Source organism: Tursiops truncatus, chromosome 5 (genome assembly GCF_011762595.2).
Source record: "Tursiops truncatus isolate mTurTru1 chromosome 5, mTurTru1.mat.Y, whole genome shotgun sequence".
Taxonomy (NCBI): domain Eukaryota; kingdom Metazoa; phylum Chordata; class Mammalia; order Artiodactyla; family Delphinidae; genus Tursiops; species Tursiops truncatus.
This window is the reverse complement of record NC_047038.1, coordinates 83,318,018-83,344,775: the sequence shown is the minus strand read 5'-3', so window position 1 is coordinate 83,344,775 and position 26,758 is coordinate 83,318,018. Positions and strand designations below refer to the sequence as shown.

At 32.4% G+C, this 26,758-nt stretch overlaps 1 protein-coding gene across 3 annotated transcripts in view; it reads left to right on the top strand.

Moving 5' to 3' along the window:
* Nucleotides 1–26,758, top strand: part of EPHA5 (EPH receptor A5) — a 331,428-nt gene that overhangs the window by 190,257 nt on the left and 114,413 nt on the right. For 2 of the 3 annotated variants that reach the window (XM_073805308.1, XM_073805307.1), the window contains one exon: nt 24,993–25,117. In XM_073805308.1, coding sequence (XP_073661409.1) covers nt 24,993–25,117 — 125 coding nt within the window. Of the gene's footprint in view, nt 1–24,992; nt 25,118–26,758 lie in introns of those variants that run through there. The other variant, XR_012332013.1, reaches the window with a different exon arrangement.

The following is a 26,758-nucleotide window of genomic DNA, read 5'->3' as shown; positions in this document are numbered from 1 at the left end:
ATGTTAAATAGAGGGTTGACATGATATGAGTTTTGTTTTACAAAGATTCCTTTGACTGCTTGGTAGTTAATAGCTATGTGGGCAACACTGGAAGAAGGGACACCAGTTAGGATATTATTACAGGATCCAGGAAGAGATGTTGTTGTGTTGGACGACAACAGTAGCAAAAGAGGTGGCATGTTTTGAATGTTACATTTTAAAATGGACTCAGTATTTAATAGAAGATTTAAGTATTTTTATTCCTTGAGCTACTAGAGGAATTGATGGAAGAAATTGCTAGTCTTGTTCCTGTGTCTGTTACCCGTCTGTGTATTTGAAGTAGTGGATTTGAAGCACAACAATTTGAACTAAGATTAATATTTTTGTACAAGAACATTAATGCTTTTGTTAGTTTGAAAGATGAATGCAGTGAGTATAGTCTGGCAAGGAGAAGGTCGCTGAGTATATGAATCACCTGCCAAACTATAGAAAAAAATGCTAAAATTTTAGATGGCACAACTAACTTCTTTTAAACTTGCAAGTTAAGGCTGGAGTACAGAGATAATCTTTTTGTGTGGTGAAGTGAAAACTGCTTGTAATAAAAAATGATGAACCTCTACTTATCATATATTACTGTTTCATCTTTATGGCTGATTCTTTATGGAATAGCAAAAATTTTGGTCTGCAAAGCAGCAGTTTCAGATGTAGTTAACTTTCTTAATAATAAATTTACTTGAGAATATTCACAATCTTGTTGGCATCTTCACTATCCAGGAAGCTGTATGATCATTTAAATTTTCTTATAAAGCAACAATATTTGAAGGCCTCTTGCTATTCATTATTTGTTTTAAGCTGACTTCTTCCATCTGTGATTATCAACACTCCCACACTGATAAGTAAATTGCTTAGATAACATTTCCTGTTTTAAAATGTTAATATATTTGTTAATTCAGTTATGAACTCTATAGCCACATACTGCATTAAAAGAAGAAAATCTAAACTATTTTGAACAATTTATATATAAATTTTAAATGTATATATACCACAGTTTAAATCGTCAATCCAAACACTAAACTCCAAAGTGTTAAAAAAAAAAGACATTTAAAGTTACTACATCTTTGGTTTGTTTATATTCTATAAAGATATATATCTAAAATATAGACAAGGAGAATAAGAAACATTTATGAAGTAGGAAGAGAATCCAAAGGAAATATTTTATTTATTAGAAGTATAGGATAAATGCTAAAACATAGTGAAACTGACCGCTGTGTACAACTTTTCTAAAACCCATCTCTATTTTTTTGCTTGTTTTTCTGTATAGGTTCAACAAAATAAAATGTGTTAAATGGCTAATTCAAACAAAAATTAAGACTAAAGATCTATTTTATAGTTATTGCTGGGCAAAAGAAATGTCTAAGGATGGAAGAATTTGAAACTTTTGAGAAAAATGACACAAATACTCCTAAAAGCACCCAAGCAAAATGTACCAGTAATTGGTGTGGCTATTTTCAATAAATAGTGATGAGGTGGCTAATGAATAATATAGCAGAACTACCAAGAAAGAAGGTAAATACTGGCTACAGTGGCAAGAAAAACAAACTGATTAAATGTGCTCCTGATCTGGAAGGAGAAAGTGTATCTGCCGGTTGGGCAGTAACCATTTTAACTAAACTCATGAGAATTAAGCTGACGTCTGTAGTATTTCTAGACCTGTGATAAAAACAACCAGAAAACAAGTAAAAACAAACTGGCTTTGAATGCTAGCTGTGTAGAATTGAGCAGTCACTTCACCTGTCTAAAATTAATACCTCTCATTTAGAAAACCAAGACAAAATGTATATTTCATAGCTATAAAAGAGATCATCTCTATAAAAATTTGATCAGTGTGCTGTGCATAGTAAGCATTCATAGAGCTTTGATTTCCTCTTTTCTACTGAGATTTTATGATGACTAAATAAGATTATTCAAATAGAAGCTCCCAGTATCTACAGTAATAATACTATACTGGGCATTGCTATATAATAGGCATTGGCTAGATTAGATAAATATGATATCCTTAATCTCTGTAACAACTTAAAGACAGATATTATCTTGATTTTATAGAGATGAAAAGAGGTTCAGAATGGGTAAGCAATTTTCCCTCAATTACTCAGCTAGAAAGTTGCAGAACTGAAATTTAAGCTTGTTTGTGCTATTCCAAAGCTAAAACTCTTTTCACTATGATATACATCCTCATTACTTGGTGGCAACATTAGTAAATCATTACTTAAGCGTACAAGTCAACCATGAAAGGCTTCAAGTAAGAGTCAACAACCAGTTACTAAGTGATGTTTACTGTTTCAGTACAAACCAAAGCTACAGAAAGCCTGTACACATACATGTGTATTCCTCACCGTCCCCAAGCCCCTCCCCTTATTCACACACCCCAAAAGCCTAGAAACATAAACTTTCGTTAGGGGAAATAGGCAATTAAATCTTTGTCTCTCAAATCACTATATTATATTTAGTTTTGTCATCCTCGTACTGAGACCCAGCAAAAAAAGGTTTTGCTTTTTGCCAGATGGCTTCCTGTCAGTCTACCAACTGCAGTCAATAGAGGGAGATTGGAAGATGGGAAATTATCCTTCTTATTTGCTTGTTGTTTCAGGCATTGCTCCACTAGTGCTTTGTCTCCACAACAGCAGTTTGTTTCAGCCTCTAATTTCTGTAGGCATTCCAGAACCACCTTTATCACACCCCTTCAGAGGCTCTTCTCCAAACCACTGGGGTACTAGCAGCAGCAAGGCTTCTTGGTTCTGATATCCCCAAATTTCTTTCTCTTTTATGTAAGGATGATAGCTGCTTTTGTAGCACCTACCAGTGGAATACCTCAATATTTCCTTTTATCTGTTTCAGTATTACAACACCAGTATAAACAACTCCCTATGTTAAATTCCCTCTGTTGAAATATCTAGTATGGTTTCTATTTTTCTAAATGGACCCCAACTAATGCAATTATTGATATAGTTTGTGCAGATAATATTAATTTACATTTTAGAAAAACTTGATCAGCTTTATGGAATTCAGATAGAAAGATTTATACATGGATACACTTTTAAAAACTAATGAAAAGCAGACACAACTATGAACTACAATGTCTCAGTCTAGACAAGTTGAAAATAACTAGGGCAAACCCCAGGATACTGCAGCAGAACCTTCTCATCCACTACACCTGACATTTCAGATTTACTCTTCTAAAAAGCAAGTCACTGAGGTGTTTGAAGTTTCTAGCATTGTTCTTTGAAAGGAACTGTTGGAAAATATAGTTTGTTCAATAGGAACTTTAAAGTGTTTCTAACTTCTGAAGTTCATTGTATAAACGTTGGTGATCTGGTGAACTCAGTAGAGATCTGAGACTTGAGAGTTGTCATCCCTAGTGTTAGGCAGTGACTGTGTGACTACAGACAAGTCACTTACCCTCCTCTGCATCTCAGTTCTTCTCACCTTACAGGGAATTGCTGAATAACAATGATTTTCTAGGCAATACAAGTTGACTGCAAAATTTCTTATTGCCATCTCTGAGAAAAAATATGATTGTGATAGGCATATTTAATTTTAATCCACTTTATTGCTTTTAGAAATTCAAAATTTAAAAAAATATAGCACATTATATATGTAGTATATAATAACTGTTATTATTTAAATGTATGAGCATGTGTACATATGATATGCCCAGTTTCTACACATATATACACACACACGTACACTGACTGGTACACAGGGCAAAGCTAATTTAAAGATTTGTGTAGTCATCTCTGTAGTCAGACTACATGGAAATTTTTACAAACTGAATGATATTAAACATTTTACTTAGGAATTCTTACTTAACCTATATACTATCTGTTATACGGGATAATGTATAGTATCTAATTCATGTGGTTATCTGGGAGATTAAATGAGGTATCCATGTAAAATGCCTAGCAGAGTAATGACAGACCAGTGAAATCTCTACATATGTTAGAATAAAAAGATCATATGTCTGAAGTACATTACAAAAAGATATAACCAATAAGTTCAACTGAGTTGGCTAATCAGTGGGTTTTCTTGATAGTTACTTCATTTGGCTTAGATAATATTTCTGAATTGGAGACAGTTTTTCCCCTCTGGCAGCTTGATTTTCCAAATGTTCCAAATTACTATTTTTTCTTAATACCTTTTGCAGAACCTTCCAAGGCTGTGTTTATATGTAATTTACATTTTCCTTTTTAACAGTTGTAGTGTATTCCATAAAATGGATATACCTTAATTACTCTTCTACGTCATGCAAATTGCTCCTTTTCTCCTCTTCCCTCTGTCCCTTCCTTTTTCCTTTCCTCCCTCCATTCCTTGAGATTTTTTTCTTTCTTCCCTCTTTATTTTTTTTCCTCATAAATAATGTTAGAGTAAGCATTACTTTATGCATATGTTTACCTAGTAGTAAAGATAAATTTCTCTAGGTATGTACATTCTAAATCGAAGATATTCTGTAAACTTACTTTTCAAAAACTTCTTGTTTTATAAGTAAATCATGGAAGCATTAATTTTCTTATACTTTTAATATTATAAGATGTGTTTAAATTTTTTTTTAATTTTGCCAGTGGTATGAATGTTGCTTTAATTTACATGAAACTAAGCACTTTTTTCATGTTTATTGGTCATTTGCATTTTTCTTCAATTAATTACTCTATATCACTTGTTTTTATAATAAAGTAATAAATGTCCTAATGGTGTTATATAATATGGTGACTTGAAGTTATTAGAAAATCAATAAGCAGGTATATTGACAAGCATTTATTAATTTCAAAGTTATTAACATTTTGTGTATCATACAATGAATATATTTCTGATAGTTAAATTGTGGAGGAATAACTTTGGAAGCAATAAGTCACTCATAGCAAAATGACATTTGGTTGAATAGTTAACAGAGGCCTGTGCAGACAAGGACAGACAGAAGCCCCAGCCCTACTTATTTTTCCTATGCTTGAGAAGTCATACACAAGGCTACCCACATTATTCCTCTGATCTTCCTTCCCAACTACCACCCCCTCTAAACACACCCACAGAGAGATGTGCCACCAGAAATGGCTCCTGAGACCAGGCTTTACCGTTTCCTCTTCCTCTCCCTCTTCCTCTCCTTCCAGACATGAGAATCCTCCCCATGGTGGTACCCTTCCCTTCCTCAAAGACATCCCTTGCTTTGCATATGTCTGAGTGAGTAATAAGACTTTGAATTATAATTACTAGATTTGGAGTGATATGTTTTGACATCCAAAAACTTTAAGAGGGAGGGATCTGCAGACATAGAGTTGGGCAGGGTTGTACCTTAACATTGATGAATCCCAAATAAAAAATATTGGACATATATGTATTGAAATACCATAGAAAAAAATTGAAGTATATTTTTATATGATAAAGTAATGGAAAATAAATTCATCTCTATTCTGACAAGAACAGAGAATTCTATCCTGAATTTGTTTTTCTTTGCAAAGCTTTAGGAAAAATTTTAATAACTTGCATAAAAATATAGTAAATTCATATTTTCCATATTTTTTTGCATAAATATTACTGAAATTCTGTAGGTATAATACTAAATTCAATATTTATCCAGATCTCAGGGTCTCCTCTGGAACCTCCTCTTTTATCACAGTGTTCCCCCCTTAGTGTATTACTCATATATGTATTAAAAAATCTTTTTAATGAATTAATAAAAGCCAGAGAATACCTTTGTTTTGTTTGATAATATCTATGCAAATTTTTAGTAATATTCATACTGATTATGTGCAAGTATTTCATGAGGTTAATGGTAACATTTCTGAAATTAGAAATAATTATGTTCAGATCATCATTTAAAGAATTCTTAAGAAACAAAGAACTCTATTTGGTTTTAAATATCTATATAAATAAATATTCATTCACAAAGACTCTATGAGAGAACATCTCTTGATATTAGTGGTATTTCCAAAAAAGAAATATTATTTATTTTTTGATAACTAAGAAATAAGCAACTAGTACAACCTATAAACATTGCAAAAAGATAAATGAAATAAAGTATAATTAATACCATAGTTACACAGATGACAAAAGCCCTCATAATGTAAGCATATTTCCTACTTCTTATAAACATCAAGGGCATCATTTTACCTGAATCAATTAAATACAGATAATCCCAAGCATTTGGCTTTCCTTTTGGCAAATGCAAACATAAAAGAAAATAGATTAAATATAGCTATGTTGTATACAGAATAAACTATGCTACTGGAATTGCTAAAATAAATCAGAGAGTTTTTGAAAAAGATCATGAATCCTCAGTTCAAACCCTAAGACGACAAGTTAAAATACCCTGTTATCTGACTTTATGGTTACTTAATCATTGATTTGTATACATTTTCTTTCTAACTCAAATGCTTTTATGTCACTTAATATCAGCATCTTGTAATTCTGCCCAGATTTAGGAAGGAATTTTCAACCAGCACTTGCAAGATAAGAACTCTCAGACTGTCAAGAACTTTAAACAGTGATTATGTCTCATGGGAAAAAATATTTTCTATGTTGAACAAAGATTGTACATCATTTATCTTAGAAATTAGACACAAATACAACATCTATTGACTAACCTAAATTCCTGTTGTACAGGAAATCCAAGCAAAACAACAATGCTAAATATTTGGGTTTCCCTTAAAAGTGTAAAGCAGTTTTTACATATCTGAAAGTATTAAGGTATTTCAAGTTTCCCTGCCTCTTCTAGGACACAACTGTTGTAATATAGTATAGTACTGTCAGTGGTTAAGCATGTGGACTCTGAACCCAGATTCCTTGGGTTTGACCATCTCCAGCGCTATTTGTACCCTCTCTCTGCCTCAGTATTCCTGTCTGTAAAATAGAAATGGTGACAGCATCTACCTCATAGTGTTGTTATGAGATTTATAACAGTTAGTATATGTAACAGTTTAGTACATTTTAATGAATTCAGTGTATGGAGTTATACAAGCTACACAGTCATCCCTCCATATCCGTGGGTTCCACATCCATGGATTCAACCAACCGCCAGTGGAAAATATTTGGAAAGAAAAATCCAAAAGTTTCAAAGAGCAAAACTTAAATTTACCATGCACTGACAAATATTTACATAACATTTACATTGTGTTAGGTATTACAAGTAATCTAGAGATGATTTAAAGTATACAAGATGATGTGTGTAGGTTATATGCAAACACTATACCATTTTATATAAGGGACTTGAGCGTCCATGGATTTTGGTATCTGAGGGGCGTTCCTGGAACCTATCCTCTGCGGATACCGAGGGACAACTGTATATCAGTGTTAACTGTTACAGCTATATTCAAATATAAGCCATCTGAACCCTTCTTTTTTATTTCCTTTTTCTTCCTCAACTAGAATTATGAGTTCTCACTTTTTTCATAATTACATATTACTATAGTCTCTTTTAGTTACAACTTACCTTTAACTTTCTTCCTTTTATTCTTTACTCATTTTGAGCTGATATTCTTGTGTGTGTGTGTGTTGTGTATTTTATTTTTTTAAATAAATCCACTAGCCGTCTTGTAGCTGACTCCAAAAGTTAGTTTCCATTTCGCAGCCTGCTTGATGTCTCTGTGAAATATGTCTCTACCATTGGATTGTAAGACCCTGATCTATGGTGGCATTGTAATAGAGATGAGGAAAGTTTTAAAAAATATAATAGAAATGAATCAGTGGACATTTGTGATTAATTATTAATTCAATTTGCAACTAATTTAATTCATGATCAATTTAATATGTCCATACAGGGAGTATGAGATCCTTAAGGTTTTCAACAGAGTAGATGTTCATTTTTCCTAACATAAATGAAGGATAGCATGGGGTGGTGGTTGTAGGGTTTGAGTTTGAGCAGTTATAGCATTATAATTCCCTTGGAAAAAGAAAACAACTTATTTAAGAGATGGCAAACAATCATTCACGCATTTTGTTTTCTTTGTTTACCTTTTAAAACCGATCTCATATGATCCCTCCTGCCTTCATCCCATCCCAGACATCCTATATACTTTGGCAGAGGTATCTTCCTACCATACCACTTTCATGATATTAGTTCCTATGCCTCCAATATAACTGAGTATCAGTTTGACTTACAAAGTCCTTGGTACTTTGGTCCTAGCATAAGTATTTAAGCTTATTATCCAAACACATGTTAGTGCAAGCCCTTTAATCCAGAGAGGATTAAATGTCCCCATAGTTTAGTGCCTTTTTCTATTTTGCACATTTGAGCCTTTGGACATTTTCTTTGGTAAAATTTCCTTTCTTTCTTATTTCCTATCCATTCATAGCCTATCATTCAAGTCCCAGGTAAAATCTAGTATCTGCCAGGCCATTGTGATCTCTATTTCTATAATTCCTATAGATTTTCTCACTGATATTAAATAGTATTATATTTACCACGCACTGCCAGCACCAACCAATAGCAGTGTTAGCAATAGCAATCACAAACATTTGTGGAGTGATTCCCATTGCTTTGAGATTAGGGGCAAAAAGTTGCAGATCACTGGTCACTGTTTTTAAGAGCGCAATATCTATTTGAAGACACCGAATTTATACCAAATATAAAATATTAATAATAATAACAACAACAACAATACAAACTATCCGAATTATAAAATCAGTGATAACAGCATTCTGGTTTTCAACACTTATTCCACCTTCTTTTTCTGCTTCCACCCACCACACATATCCTTTATAACATCAAACATCACTGAGAATGATATACCTTTTTCTCATCTCTTAGTCTTTATACTTATATTCCTTCACCCCAAATGGTCCTTGTTGTTTTTACCCAATAGAAAATTTTCCATTTCAAGGTTTAGCCCATATATTTCCTTATTTAAATCCTTTCATAATGTTCTTCAACTCCACATGGTTATTTACTGTCTTCTTTTTGTTTCCATAGCTTTCAGCTCATATTTTAGAAGAAAGATGTGAGAGGGCATTCCAAACAAGATGAAAATATGAAAATATATACATATATGTATGTGTATTTACATTTACATTACTATTCGTGTGTGTGTGTGTGTGTGTGTGTATATATATATATATATATATATATATATATATATATAATTCCAAGAAGTAAATGGGTTTAACTGAGTAATTAATTTAACTGATGCAGGGAATTCACATAGGAAAAATAGGTGGAAAAGATGGATGTGAGACTTTTGTAATAATCTGAGTTCAGTGGAATATTTTGAGATATTGGGGTGATTATTCTTGGTACCTCCTGCTCATTAAATAAATAGATTTATAGATAAATTGATAACATTTTAAATGTAAGCTTCAAGAAGGAATGGACTTGCTTATGTTGTTCACTGCTGTTTCCCCAGCAATTAAAATAGTGCCTGCCACATGGTAGTCTCTCTGCAAGTATTTAATTAAATGGAAGAATGATTCTACTATGGTGTTTTATGAACAGATAAATACTGTTTTCAATTCTGAAACCAGAGGACCATTTCTGACACATTTTTTAAAAATGCAGTGTGAAGCCTTTGAGATTTGATAAGACACCACAGGAGAGACAAAGGAAATGGATGCTTAATTTTAACTCTGTAAATTCATGATTTTTTTGATATAGAGATTTTATGATTTTAATATTACATTTAATATGGCATCACCTCCCTGTGACTTTGTGAGTTAGGTGGGAGAGAGATAAAATCCCAATTTTACAAATGAATATACTGAGGCACTGGTAGAATTTTCTGACTTTACTATATTTTGAAAGAACTTGAGCTGAATTCCAGATTCACTCTAGAATTCGAAATTTTGAATCAAATTTTATAATTGAAAACAACAGGTTTGTAATCCTATGAATGACTTTGTTGTTAGTGGGATTGGTAATTTTGCTTCTGTATCAGAAATTTGGGCCATTCCCTAATGATTATGGATTTCAAAAAATTGCTTTTTTACTTGGCACTTCTTATAAAATACAATCAATTTTATTTTAATATTTAATAAAAATGAATAGACTTCTATTACTATTTATGGATTGTCCAAAATTTGATATATCTTTTTTAATAAATTGAAGAAACAAATGCCTAATGATGATAGACATTGATGATAGACACTCTTAAGACCCATTGGAAAGGTTGTTAAACTTTTAAAACTTGTTAAGAAGGATGGCCACTGAGTACAATAAGAAAAAACTCTGATTGGCAGGAAGCTAGAGGTTCTTTCTGAGGACCTGTAAGCCAGTATGAGTGCTCTATTCGTCTTCTTTGCAACAATATTATGAGCTGAGATTGTGGGATAAGTTTGAGAAAAATGTCTTTGTAATGCATGGGTGAAGAGGGAAAGTGAAAGTAAAATAAATTATAACAGTGATAGTATTTAGTTTTTCCTATTAGAAAACATTGCTTTTTATGTTTTCTCTTGTTTACACATTCATGAAACGCCCCTTTCACTATATTTAGGCACACTTACAGAAATCAGCACATAATTCATAAATTCCTGGCAGTGAACACTGTAAAAAGAGTTTTGTTTCCTCCCCTACCATGTTATTGTGATGGAAATATACAGATCAAAAGCCTGATACCATTTATTCATGAGAGGATAAAAAGAAAAGAAATGAGTACTAAATTATGGGGAAAAAACAACCTTTGGCATTATATAATTGATCACAAAGTCATTAAACTTTCCAGGTCCCAGTAGGTGTGAGTTAGTTGTGGATAGATAATCTCATGTCTAAATAGCCAGGTAATTATTGTTGTAGTAATTCTTATATTAGTGTAGTCTCATGCTGATTTCACTCTTTAAAATATATACATTTAAAATAGGCACTGTGCATCTGAATCTAAGAATTTCTCATGGAATTTTGTCCATATTCAGAAATGGAAAAAAACAAAAACAAAAAAACCTGAATCTCAAGTTAGTCAACATTTAATACACTTGCAGTGCCAGATTATCGTTTTTTTACCAGACTCTTTGGATTGTTCCATTAGTACCTCCGTTATCTTATTTGAGGATGATTTAGTCATAAGGAGGTATAATCTATTGGATCCTCTAAGTAAAGAGGAGTTTTAAAATATAAAGGAAAGGATCAAGATTTAACATGAAAGTGCCCGCAAAGAACTGTGTGTCACTAATGATTCATTACAGTTTTTGGTGCTTGTTTGTAACACTACTTTAATAGACCTTGAAGTAGTTGGTAGAAAACATAGAAACATTTCTCCAAAGTAATTCAATGCTGTCTGGAGAATACAGATCATTCAGTTAAAATTATTTATATAGAGTTTCGGATTTCCCAAGTTCAATTTCATCAGAATAATTCTGCCTCAAAAGATGAAGCTGCCCCCAATGACCCACCTCCTATAGATAAAGGTGGAATTAAGCAATTCTCATGTTAAACAGTTTAGTTCTCAACAAACATAATGTGAACTTATATACAGTTATTTCATCATTAACTGTTGCTATCTTTGTCCGTTGAGAATATTATAATGTCCACCGTCAAGTAAGGAAAAGCTTTGAATTCAATTTTAACATTATAATAAATTTTTAGGACCCCAAAATTGAAAAAAAATCATTTAAAATTTACAGAAGAGGTAATTTGTATTAATTCAGGCATTTAATTGGACTGAGGCTCAAGATACATGACCATGTGTCAAGGCTTCTCTGCTCAATTCAAGATGGACTTTTTTTCCCCCAGTGCTTCATTTCTATGCTTATAGAATATTTTGTGTCAGAAGGAATAATATAAAGTCTGCTCCAGCACCCTAATTTTACACATAAAAAGGCTCCATGATTTGCCCCTAATGCTAAAAGGATAGTGGCAGAGCCAGAACAGAAGCTCTCCTTGCTCCCAGATCTGAGATTTCCAGTAATCACGAGAACTTTTCAGAGAACAAGGAGTGCAACAACCCACATCTAGAAAAATTCTTTGTTTATAAACCTTTAATTTCTTGAGAGTAATTCTAAAATCTGTCAATCTAATTAGATACCTTAGAGATCTTAGAGAATGCTAAGAGATCTCTTCTTACTGCCCTGTGAGTCAGCATCAAGGTCTGTAATATTTTGATTTCTTAATTTCTCCTACGCTTTAAAAAATCATCTTTTGAAGATGAAAGAGCCCCAATAAATGTTATGACTGTTTGTTATGCCTTTAAGCATACTTCTTCATCTGAGTGCTGCAAATATTATCCTTGGCCCATATCAGTGTGGTCTAATCAATGCAACTGCTTCCATTCTGGGCCGAGAAACCTGTAACAGGGGATACAAATCATGTACTGACCTCAAACACCTATTACACAAATCTTAAATTCTAAAATTCTCAGTGATAGTAAGTTGGGTTTTCATGTGTGCTAATAAAACATTCATGAACTTGCCCAGGGTATATATTTAGTTTATGACTAAGTGTTAGTCAGAATTTGTATAGTATAAGTGATTTGCTCTTCCTTTTATGTTGTTATTATATGTAATATAGACTGTTAATGGTAAATTTCTTTACCTACATATACCACAATTTGCACACAGGAGGGCAATGGAGAAAATATAGGAATCTATATTTTGTGTGTTGTCTCATTTATAGGCTTTATTTTAATCACTGTATCTTTACAAAGCGTTGTGTCTGCTTGGAGCATTTTCCGGAACAAGCTGGAGAAGTCACATAAATTCTTTCCGAAGAGCATGCCCTGGCTTGAGTACTTTGTGGTCAGATAAAAAATAGTCAACATTTTGGTTTCAAAGTTGCAATTTGTTAGTGAGAGGAGTTGCAACATTATGTGAGGCAACAATCTTGTGATTGTGAGATATATATGTGTGTGTATATGTATGTACATATGTATATGTATACATATGCACATATATGTATGTATACATACATATATATATACACGCACACATATATATCTCACAATTTCTTTATCCACTTATTTATTGATGACTACTTATGTTGTGTCCATATCTTAGCTACTGTAAATAATACTGCAGTGAACATTGGGGTGCATATATCTTTATGAATTAGTGTTTTTGTTCTCTGTGCTATATAGTAGGCACCCACCAGCCATCTACTTCATACATAGTAGTGTACATACACCAATTCCAATCTCCCAGTTCATCCCAACCCCCCCACCTTGGTGTCCATACATTTGTTCTCTACATCTGTGTCTCTGTTTCTGCTTTGCAAATAGGTTCATCTATACCATTTTTCTAAATTCCACGTATATGCATTAATATATATTTGTTTTTCTCTTTCTGACTTAACATGTGTTTAAATTTTTTTTTAACTTACATATATTTAAAATACATATTTAAAAATGGTAGGTCAAATTGTTATAAAGCCATTGCTTTAGGTAATACAACTCAGAGTAGATACAATTATACATCACAAAATGCATACAGTATATATGACAGTAGAGTTGCCTAATCTTTTATGAGATTATTGTTTTTATTTTGTTTTCTGTCATCAGCTTTGGAAGATACTAAAAAGTTGAACAAAAATTAAGAGGTTAGGCCATATCAAGGAAAAATTAGGTAATCTGAGTAATCTTTAACATAATTTGATGTCCAATTAAGTACAAAGTGCAACATCTCTCTTATTGAGGGATTCTTTTATTATTCTATGGTGTAATGCTTAAGAATACAAACTCTGAAGCAAGACTGGTTAGGTCTACCAATTCCTGGTGGGTTGACTGAACAAATTACTTAACTTTTCAGTGCTTCAGAAGAGGATGGTAATAGTGTGGACTTCCTAGGGATGTTAGAAATATTTAATGAGTTAATGTGTATAAAGTACTTAGACTACAAAGTATTGGGCATGTAATGTTTACTGTAAATGCAATGTATTATCAGGTAATTACAATAACTCCTTTATCCATCTATTCATCCATGAATGTACTTGCTCCTTTTTTTTTTAGCCAAAATTTGTTAAACATTTGTCAAAGTAAAATGTAGACTTAATCCCTTCTGAGTAATAACTGATATTTTGCAAAATGCATCATCTTGGGAATTTTACAGCTAGAATTATGTACTTTTATTTTTCTTTTCTGGAAAATATGAGCACAAACTACTGCTCCAATAAAACAAAACATACGAACCTCATGCTATTTGAACTTCTAATGACAAATATATAGTGCTGTATTTTGTTGGCTTTAGAAATTTCTCTGTGTGGCCACTCTCAAAAGAAAATGGCCTCACATGCAAATTCAATATTAGCTGAGATTTCCCACCACTTGGGAAATATGTGGTTGGATTCACTAAAATTGGTCTCATGGTAAGAGCTGAAGAATTGAATATCTGATAACATTACTAACTTGGAACAGAATATCTTGATTTGGCTTTTTTCTGGACTTTAAAATGTTGACTACCTATAATCATTAACCTTGTCTTTTCTTCTGGCCTCTCTTGTTGCTGCTAGGAATTATACCATTTCAAGATATTGTAATTACGATGTTTATGAGGTCAGCTGATAAACACTGCTCACGTCTCCTTGGTTGTTTGATAGCCATAAAATTTAATTTCTTGTTTCTACCAGCATAACTTCAGATTTTAAAAGAATCCTGTCAGATGGCCTCAGAGAAAATATATTTAGGGAAAGAAGATGTGATGGCCTTGAACTTAAATGGTATAACAGAAATTTAATATGATTCCTTAAACAGTCAATAGATAAATGATAACTTATTATCATGATCTTTGTTGAATTAAATAATCCCTATTGTTTATATAGCTATATAAGATTAAGACCAATAGGAAGTGATAAAGGAAAAAAATAGGTTCTTTATATTTATGATGTGTTTATTTTGCTTTTTAAAATGCTAGATCAGTTTATATTATGAAAATCTTGAAGTAATTAAGAATTGAATTAAAGTTACCAGTTAATGGTTTTGTTATTGTTTATGGTTTATTCTGTGGTAAACAAGACTTTACATAATATGGATTTATAAGAAGAGATTAATTTTTCTCTTATGAAAAAACATGAGTTATGAGTGTGTTTATTGACCTAATTACTATTTATCCACTTTATAAGACTAATTGTCATATCCTATAATTGAGGTTTAGCATTGATTAAAGTTGGTAAAATTGATTAAAATTAAATATGGTACTATATTCCCTTGGATATAATGTATATGAAGAATACTGTGTTGATTAAAGTTTTCCAACTGTGCCATGTTACTTGCTAAATATAACCCCACTTTATTTTAAAAGGATATTGTAAAAACTATTTAAATTCTGTTTATCATAAAATGAATATTGTGGTTAAGATTAAATTGTCATTGATAGTAAGGCCATTTTGTGTAATAAAAATTCTATTATAGGGTAATAAGAAGTAATAAATGAAAAACAAATTCTATGATAGTTTATTTGGTGTGGGATTAATTCATAAAGAGGCATGTGTCATTTTACACATTGTTACATTTAATATTTGTTTTGTAATTTGCATGATTGTATCGGAAAAACATTGACTATAAATGCCAGTGGTATAGTTCTCTCTTTTTATTATCGCCATTTTCTTTTCTAATTAGCATCATTGTGCACATGTCTTCAAAACGGTATTTGATGCATATGGTTAATACTATTAAGTCTGATCACATCAAAATTACTTCTTTGCAATTAAGTTGTTTTATTTCCTACTGAAAACAATTTATTTTCAGTATCTTATGATTTTCAAGTTTTTGATAAAAAACAAACTATACCTAATGGGACATTTCAGTTCATAGGTTCTTTTTATTAAAAAGGATGTCATCTCTCTATAAGTACTGACATTTAAAGCCAGTTTTTTTGGAATGGTCTTTTGATCATATATCAAAAGATCCAGTGCAGGCTTTTAAGATGGAGGGATTGTAGGTTTTGTCTAAATGAGCAGATTGAATTTTTATTTGAGAAAGAAACCTCTAAAATGCCTTTTTTCTTTAGAAGAGACCATGGATACCAGGTGTGATGAGAATGCACTGTAGTTATTTCTCTTAGTCTGGTGGTATCAAATGACAACATAGTAATAAATATATATTAAGTATAGAATAAGTGTATACATCTATCATTTATATGCTACATATAGTATGAAATATAAAATATACAATATAATACTCAATGAACATGTACATATTTAAAAATATCTGTCCCACTTTTCCATTTTGACAATTTCAGATATGTTTATTATTTAATTCAGCAACTGCATTTCTCATTTACATTAGGAAATCTAATTGCTTATTACGTTCAAATGATATATATGTACTCAAAAGCAAGTAAGCAGAGTAGTCAGTATATGTAGTTTCATTAAACCAGCTATACAAAAGATGCACATTATTCTCTTGCTATTTATGTATATATGTATATGTATATATAGAGTGTTATATATACAGATATAGACATATGTATATATATAAATATACACATTTTATATACACATATATAAAAATATAATGAAATAAGGATGTATCTACATTTCATTAAACTACATAAACCCACACACATACACACATATTCATGTACACAGAGGTAAAATTCTGTCCAAACTTTGGCTTAATTATAAGGCAATTGCTGACAAATTACTCTCCATAGATCATATTTTTAATAGTAATAATAATAGTAACATTAGCTAAAACTGAGATTTGGGGGGGAATCTCTAAATATGTTTATGATTTCCCCCACCTAATTATAAAAACAGAAATGGCGGGCTTCCCTGGTGGCGCAGTGGTTGAGAGTCCGCCTGCCGATGCAGGGGACACGGGTTCGTGGCCCGGTCCAGGAGGATCCCACATGCCGCGGGGCGGCTGGGCCCTTGAACCATGGCCGCTGAGCCTGCGCGTCCGGAGCCTGTGCTCCGCAACGGGAGAGGCCCGCGTACCGCAAAAAAACAAAAAAAAACAACAAAAAAACAGAAATGGCACAAAGTGACCAACGATGGGGAAATTACTGTCCAACAGATGGTACAAATGCAAGATCAGGATCAAACAAAATTTTAAATAACTTCAGTTTAAAAAAAAAAAACACAAATTTTTAAAAGTCTTCCAGGATGAATTGAGCCCGACAGACAACTCTTTTATATATAGACATTCTTAACCATTCCTTTGGTAATTGCTGCCATGTCAGTTCGGTCCATTTCAGTCAGCATTTTGCACTTGGAAGGAAACCATACAATTAAGGAATTGTCCCTGCCCTCACTAAGCGCACTACCATATAAATAAAATCATTTTTTGCTTTTTACCTTGGGGTAGAAATTTTTCAAAAGATGGTCTAAAATTATATAAAGAAATAGAAGTGTTATGATAATGTAAAAATCAGATAATGTAAAATATTTAGATGATTCTACCTTTTTAAAAAATGTGGAAGTTTTGCTAATAGTGAGACTAAAAGATGTTTTGTTTTAGAAAGAAAATAAGTGAAAATTCACATATAGGGAAAATTCAAGTAAGCACAGTATTCCAAATGCTTGTTCATAATGTGAGGATAGATGATGATATAGTGTCAGTTTGCATCAGACACCGAGGCAACATAATTTTGGTCACACTTCTTTCTATTTTATTTTATCTTCCTGCCATTTCTCATGAATGATTTAAACATTTACCATTTATTTTCCTTAAAATTGATTTTAAGTTAAGAGTCTATTATAGCTTGACATACATTTACAACTTTCATTTATATTGTATCATCAGAGTATGGTACAATACAAAGACAAAAATATCAAGTCTGTAACAAGAGCTTGTAGTCATTAATTTTTATAATATTTATTTCAGTCTACCTAAGCAGCAAACAAGTAATTATCCATATAGAATTTTTATTAAAGCCACTAAATTTCAATTATAACTAACCTATATAAATAGATTCAAATTTTTCCCAAAAATAAAACTTTCAATATTATTTTATTACACTTTTCTAACTAATTCACATTTTGATAAATAGTCTTGGGGGGGCATTGGGCACATATGCTTTTCACTTCAAACCCATACATGCACATACACTTTAGTGTCTTTATTGGTGTATAATTGGTATACAATAAACTGCACATAAAGTGTACAATTTGATAAGTTTTAGCATATCTACATACCTGTGAAACATCACTACAAATAAGACAGCAATCATATCCATTTCTCTCAGCAAGTTTACTCATGTCCCTTATTAATCCAACTAAAAAGAATACATACGGTATGACTTCATTTTAAAACTCTAGAAAATCTATTGTAATAGAATGTGGATAAGTATTCACCTCTTATCAAAATTTGTGTGTGCCTAGGATCATCCAGAAACTGTTCTAAAAACTAAGCAGACAATAGTGAAAAAGGCACAAGAGTTTTCTAATTTTATGGAGATTATAGTCTGGTTGGACTAAAACAGATTGCTTGAATGAACAAACAAATCAGTTTACAAAAAAAGTACTAATGGGTCAGGAAAATATAAAAAGAAACAATTCCCAAATGAAGAAAGGCAAATATGGTATCAGACATCAAGATAAAAAGGCAGTTAGAGTGAGCCAAAGGTTTAAGAAGTCAACAGTTCACAAAACAACACTGATCCAGTTTCTTGCCTCAGGTTTCCAGGTTTGTATAATTTTGTTAAAAGAACTGATCCTAGTATGGTTGCCTTCAATATTTCCCAAAATTACTGAAAAAATAATTCAGCTAGAGTGTTTATTAAAAACACAGAATCGTTGGCCCATTCTGACCTCCTGAGTCAGAATTTCCTGGAGTGAAGCCTAATAATCTGTATTTTTAAAAAACACTGTCCCAGACCCATCTGGGTAACAAGAAACACCTAAATATGATGAACTGCGTGGCAGAGATGAGTGGGAGCTTCCAGCTGGCAGATATTGACAATCCACTTGGCCAGATTTTGACCTATGGAATTAAATATAAGATACATGTATTTTTAAAGCTTGTGTATAAATAAACTAATACATTACTCATGTGGAGGGACCTTTGGAGGAAAGTAAAAGAAGTGCCATCTGAGAAAGTTTTAACACATTTGTGGATTGTCACAGACTGAAAAGATTTCAATATTACCTTATTTATCTTTCTCAGTGCTTTAAGATTCAAAGTTTATGTGGCTAGGTCAAATATTGATACATAGAGATGTATTATTTGTTTTTTTTAAATGTAAGTAACCAATACTTGAGTCTATCTATAGTTTATTTTTGTCTACACAAATAGCATTGTGTACAGGGACTAATGAATGGTATTTTCTTATTCCATGTAACACAATTAAGTTTCATGTTTTCATCATGATAACTTTCTTTTGAATAATGAGACACACATCAATCTATATTAAGTGAATTATTAGTCATTTAATTAGCAATTAAAAATTCAACACTTTTAGGTCTTTAAAAAAATCTGCGATGATGAAGGAAGTTTACCTATAACTATTTATTTATGTAGAGTTGTGAAATCCACTGGATGTTGAAAATTAAATATCTTATCTGTATAGGTACTTTGCCTTTTGATCTCACCCCCCCAACATTTAGAACAGTGTCAAGTTTAGAGAATAGGCTACATATAATTTTGATTGATGAAAGGTTGAAAGGATTAAGGAGTTAGAATCTGTTATTGAAGTCTTCTTAAACAATTGTCTAATATTTTAAAACTATTAATACAAACAGTACTTAATTGGTACCTACCCTATACCTGTACTGTAATACAGAATCAGACTGCAGTCTTATAAAAAGTTTGTATCATTGTTCCTATTTTAAAGATAGAATTTACATTCATAGTGGTTAAGTAACTTAAACAGAATCACTCAGCTAGGAGATGGCTGGTTGCCAAAGGATTTGAAGCCAATTCTGCTTGACTTCAAAGCTGTCTGTGTCATGGCATCCCTTCCCATCTAAGGACACTGTGCCCTAAACTAGCTTCTATATTTGAAAAGTTAGGATGATATGCTGTTTTACATAACAGCAGACTTTTGTATGTCATTGCTTGTGCCATTGAGATGTTAGAGATTTCTACATTATATAATTATCAATAAGTCAAACAGACACAGATTGGCAATTTTTAACCACTAGATATATATACTGGAATTAAACAATTAAGCAAATGGATGGCAGATGGTGGGAGCCACTGTTGAAGTAGGAGGTTACAGATAGGGTGAAGAAGATAGAATAATCTGTGTGATAACTGATTAGAGTTGGTGACATCAGTTTACACTTATGTTTAGCTTAACATATATATATATATATATATATATATATATATATACACACACACACACATATAGTTATATTTAGAAATGTTTACAGATATACACAGGTTAACATACACCCATTTATTTCCTGGCTTTGCCAGCTGAGAGGGCCAAGAAGCAAAACCCCAGTAGCAAGGAGCACACTTATCCAGACCTTGGAATTCTCCAATAAAAGAAACCAGTGTTCCTAGGAGAAATTACTTATTCTATGATTGAGGACAGTAAATAAACAAGATAGACCTAGCGCATCTGGTCTTGCAGTGCCGGGGAGAAAGAAAGTGATGTAGAAAACAGACAGAAAAACCCGGGATGATAGGGGTATGTCAAAGAGACATAGGAGCTAACTGAAAGAGTAAGCAATGGCCAAACCTTTAACAATATGAGTAAAAAATAAAGTATTAGATTATAAGCTAAAGTATAAAAAACCCATGTGTCCGTACTCCGCATGAATATAAATAAATGATTAAACAAACAAATAAGTAAATAGGTTGAAGAGACAATATTTTGGGCAGATACTGAGTGTGATCCTGGGGTATAAAAAGGGTAATAAGTAAAAATAAGGAAATCTGAATAAAAATGAACTTTAATTAATAATAATGTACCAATATTGGTTCATTAATTGTGATAAATATACTGTACTGTTGTAGGAAACATCTTACAACATCTTTTTAAAAAATTTTTATCGGAGTATAGTTGATTTACAATGTTGTGTTAGTTTCTGTGGTACAACTAAGTGAGTCAGTTATACATATATCCACTTTTTTGTAAAGATGTTTCTAATAGAGGACATTAGGTGTGGGATACAGGGAATCTCTCTGTACTACTTTAATAATCTTTCTATAAATATAAAAACATTCTCAATTTAAGTTTTTTAAGTTCAATTAGACAAATTAGCCCATAATGGGAAATGTTACTAAGGGATAAATATCTTGCTTTATTATAGTGGTATTCAAAGTTCACCTCCAATATAGAAGCTACAATACAGAAACAATTTGGGATGTTTCCACATAAGATGAAACTTAGAAGCTATGTAAATTATTTTCTATTCACAACTCGATTCCTAGTATTTTTGTTCTTCTTACACTAGGATGGTAATAGTTTTATGATGTAACATCATCCAGTGCAATTTTACAAGAAGCAATGCTCTGTGTCATAATTCTCCTTTTGTTCCAGGCTTACTTAATAAATGGTTGAGTAGATAAAGAATGAGCAGACAGTATTAGTGAGGGAGATGAATGAAATAAATTAAACATGCCCTGCAATTGACAAATCTGGTTACAGTTATTTTAATGTACATATTATCTGTAAAATACTTTGCAGTAGGGTAAGAGTGCTTACATTTACAATTTGCACATCATCATTGTGTCTCCAGGAGCTGTCAGTGTCCCCACTTTGATCAGCTTTACACAAATGATGCAGAGATGGTCCCGTCACAGAGCAAATTATTCTTGAATTACTCTGAGCTGAGAAGTGGTTTCCTCTTCTCCCTCCATTCTGAACCATGATTTAAAGGATATTATTTAGCCTCTGAGACAACAAAGTTGGAAAACAATGGTGTTTATTAAATCAAACAGTCTTTGAAAGCCATACAGTTTATGTTTAACTTTGATGGATGTAAGTAAATAACAAAGAATTCCGCTTTAGGCTGGTTATGTCTGTGCTGATGTTTATTTGATAGCTTCATGTTGAAATGGTTGATTATTTTATTAAAGAATTGATTGCTTTAAAATAAAGCATAAATCTCCAAATAATAAGATCCCAGTATATGCAAGTAAGATGAGAAAAACTCGGTTTTGAATGATACATGATGATGTATGTATTTCCCATTCATTCATTCATGCATGTTTCCATTCAATAAAAATTTATGAAATATCTATATGCCAAGTAATTTTCTGGTGCCGGGAATATAGCAGTGAACTAAACCAAATTAATCCCTGTCTTCATGGAGCATACATGTTAAATGCAATTATGAATAGAAAGTTGGCAGCACTATCAATTTATTAAGTGAAAACTGATAGCTACCTACAAGAAATACATCAATCAAAATGAGAATGTTTGCAATGTAGTAAAATGAGTGAAGAACTTTAAAGACAGTCTTTGTCTGGATCTTTACTAAAGTATAATGCAAAAAATATGTAGTGGTAATGGGAAAGTGAGTATAGTTTATAATTTAAGATAATTCATAAAGGTATTCACTACTGAACAAAGTACATTAAAAAAAATTCTACTGTCTTCCTTAATTCTCTGTTCCTGTTTCTGTCAGTAAATTTGCTATTTTGCTACAAACACTATGATGAGCTAGGGGGCTTATAGCTTCCTCTTTCTTGTTTCCATGTCTTCTGAATGCTTTGTCCACAATACCAAATATGGCATGACTTTTCCCTCATGAGGGAATCAATAGGGACTTTGAACTTATGCCAAAATGTGACTGTGAGAACCACCAGTCCAGTGAAGTTTCTGTGGAAGTAAATACACTGCAATTTCAAAACTTCTTTTAGACAATTTTAGCTTTGTATGCACACTATGTGTTCTGTAGTAGTCCAGAAAATTTGTGGAGCTGGACATGTTTAAGAAAAGCAGATAAGGCTGAAATTATGCATCCTCTGAATCTGAATACCACAAAAAGTGCTATGATTAAAAGAATAAAAGTACATTTTATAGTACCAAAGTCATCATCACCCTATTATGAGTACATAAAACACTAGAAAACACTAGTTAACAAATTTTGCTCTTACAGAGTATATCTGTCTCTATTTTAATTTTATTGAAAGACACTTCACACGTTTCATAGATGAGTTTGTTGACATAATACATAATAAAAAATAAAGGTTTTCTCTATATTTGATTTTTTACCACCAGTCATTTATTCCATACATATTTATGGAATCCTTCTCTGTTCGGGTGCTGTTCTAGATCTAGGGATTCAGCTGTGAATGAAATAAACGATATTCCTGCTTTCATAAAAATTACATTTTACTTGAGAGGACTGAAAAAAGCAAATATAGAATTAAGATATGAATATCAGATGGTGGAAGTTCAAGAACTAGGGAGAAAAATAAAACACTGAAGAAACAGAGGGCATGGTGAGGTGAGGGGGACTGAGGTAGAGAACAGACACGAAAGGTCTCAGTGAGAAACCCAGAGCAGGGAGAAAGCCCTGGAGAAGTCAGGGTGAGAAGCACCTCTGAATAATAGGATGCAAATACAAAGATCCTTAGGCAGTAGTGTGTCAGAATTGCCTAAAGACAGCCAGCCTGGGTAGAGCTGCTGAAGAAGGGTAGCAGGAGATGATGAGGTCAGAGATGTAGAGAGCCAAACGGTAGTGATGCTTGTATGCATTTGCACATTTGGCTTTCACTCTGCAGTGAAACAGAGAGACGCAGAGAAGCGACAGGATCTCACTTCTGTTTTTAAATGATGAGCCTCTTCCCCACACCCTTGTCACACCAGTATGGGGCTCACCAAACAGTTCTAAACTTTGTTCTTGCAGTCTGTTGCTCAAAGTGGTGCCTCTGCTTTGATTACATTTTTGGAGGTGTAGAAAAAATAACTAAACATGACGAATTAGAGTGTATTACTTTGTCTGAACACTGCTGGAAATTAAAATAGTTAGAAATACTATACATATATATGTATATAACATATCTTTAAATTTTAATCTCACCAGATGTCTAATACTGTTCACATAGGGCTAAGCCTGTGGTTATACACTATTCACTATGGCTGACCTCTTTTCCATCTTATTATATGTATACATTATATAAATATATATGTATATATAATGTATATACGTTATAAAATATGTATTTTATATATAAAATATGTATATTATATATTATTTCTCTATCTCTTTATACATACACACACACACACATATATATATGTGTGTGTGTGTGTATATATATATATTATATATATATATATATATATATATATATATATATATATATACCATCCAGTAGTCCATGATGGTTTTTTTCCTTGGTTGTCTATAAAAGCTGAAAACTACAAAAATAAAGGTTATCTACATCAAGAAAAGTATTTGTCAATACCTCTTTATGGTGTCAAACCGAGAGTCTATACAAGTCTTAACAAATTGATAAAAAATGGATGTTGAAATAAATATTCATATGTGTGTGACTTCAAATTCAAAATATTCAGATATACCTAAAATAGCATATCTTTTTTCTATTTTCATCAGTGTCATTTAATAGACACTGGCAAATAGCAATGAACACCATAAACGATTGTGATTTCTATTGAAATATTTGGGGAAATGGAAATGAAGGAAAATGTCTCTTTTATTTGCTATTGTTTTCAATATATTAACACATTTAATAGCATATTTTTAAGAAAAACTCCACTATATTTAATGTATGAATTTCAGTGGTTATAGGACCCATATGATTTCAAAAATAAGAAATTATAAGAGTTTTAATGCTGTAAAAATGTGGTAATATAGATAATTATGTATTATTAGTGTAATGGGATATATTATACAGAGTCCACAAATTTTAGGAATATAGAATATACATAAGGTCATCAAGAACATCTTTATTTTATCAAAAGTAAGATAGTTTATGTATCTAAACTTTATAGAGAAAATGTAGACTTAAGATTCTATGTGACTACAATTTTATTACAGAAAATTCTCAGGATATTAGTTGATTTATATTTTTTTAAAACACTTCAAAATCTGTAAAAATTGTATATAAAGTATAATTGTTTCCAAGTAAAATGAAAATTTAATTATTTGGGATTTTTATTATTCTACATGTCAAGAATGCCCAATATACATTATAGACAGGTGTAATTTCAAGGCTCTGTTAATCATGCTACTCTTTATTTTGCAGCTCCCTCTCCAGTCACCAATGTGAAAAAGGGGAAAATTGCAAAAAACAGCATCTCTTTGTCTTGGCAAGAGCCAGATCGCCCCAATGGAATCATCCTGGAGTATGAAATCAAATATTTTGAAAAGGTGGGACTAAGAATAAAGAATATCTTTTCTTCTTCTTTTTTTTTTTTAATTTTAGAAACTGCAGTTATCCAATTTATAGAAAAGCGTGTTGGTATTTTATGTGTAAATCAATGACAATTCACTTGCAGTCATGATTATGAAAGCTGGAAGTGTACAGGGAGCACTTTATTTGTGTTCTGCTGCTGCCAAATAATTTACACCGCCAGGATACTGCCGTAGAGTCTAACATTAGCTTAACTAGGGTTCACAGCATTAAAAGATGAAATCATAGGACATTTTCAAAGTGTCCCAAACACTGGAGTTGTTAACCTTCAGTAGTAACTGCAGTGTACCACAAGGAAAAACACATTCTTATGGCCAGTAACCCTGCATAATACCTATACTATTAAGGAAGTATAGGCAGATAAGGTGTATATGTACCTTATAATTTTAAAATATAACAAAAATCTAACACTGTAGCATAAAATTTATTTTAAAAATTTGAGGGCATAAAATTGGAAATGTATGCTTCACATTCCCTATAGTTTCTTGATTTCCTCTTCTTCACTGAGTTGGCTCCTAGGTCCACTCTCACATGTTTTGGCATAATAGTTGTTGAAATCTAAAGGCAATAATCATCCCTCTTCCTCTTTGCTGAATCCACAACTGAATGAGCTATTGATAAAGGAATAAACAGGTGGAAACTAAAGATGAACTTATAATTTCTAAAGCTGGACTGGAATATTTGGCTTAGATATGTAGCCACCTTGTTGCTTCCATGTTGGAAGCGACAACTCCCACCCTGTTTTACTGTGATTTTTTGTACAGACTAGATCTGAATGGCATACACTACTTAGAACAACCTGAGTTCTAATAGACCAGATAAAGATAGATGAGTGCCCAAACTAGTCTCTAAGAGGTGGATAGGAGACCCTGGCCCAGACGTATGTGTCCTATGGAGGTAGGAGTATAAAAGATTGCTGACATAATGCAGAGAAGCAGATCCCAAAAGAGAAGGGAAGGAAGGGCTCAGCCACACTTACCTAGTTGCTTCTCCCAAACTCCCAGAGACATTGCTCCTTCTCTCTTAGGGAAGAATGAAAAGGGTGGAAGTTCAAAACTTACTCTGCAATACCTAAGAAATTGTCCAAGGTAGAACATTGGAAACGAGAGGGGAAATGAATGGTCCCACTTATACTAATGCAAAAGTATCATGAGAAATACGGATATCCTGTTAATGAAAGTTACTTAAAAATTCAACATTCCATTTATATGCATAGATGAAAGATTATAGATAAAACATTGAAATACATTGAAGTAATTCATAGCATTTGTTAAAAAACTTTCTTGCAACTGATTTTTTTAAAATAAATTTTATTTATTTATTTATTTGGCTGCATTGGTTCTTCGTTGCTGCACACAGGCTTTCTGTAGTTGCTGCAAGCAGGGGCTACTCTTTGTTGTGGTGTACAAGCTTCTCTTTGTGGCTTTTCTTGTTGTGGAGCATGGGCTCTAGGCACGTGGGCTTCAGTAGTTGTGGCACATGGGCTCTAGAGTGCAGGCTCAGTAGTTGTGGTGCACGGGCCTAGTTGCTCCATGGCATGTGGGGTCTTCCTGGACCAGGGCTCAAACCCGGGCCCCCTGCATTGACAGGCAGATTCT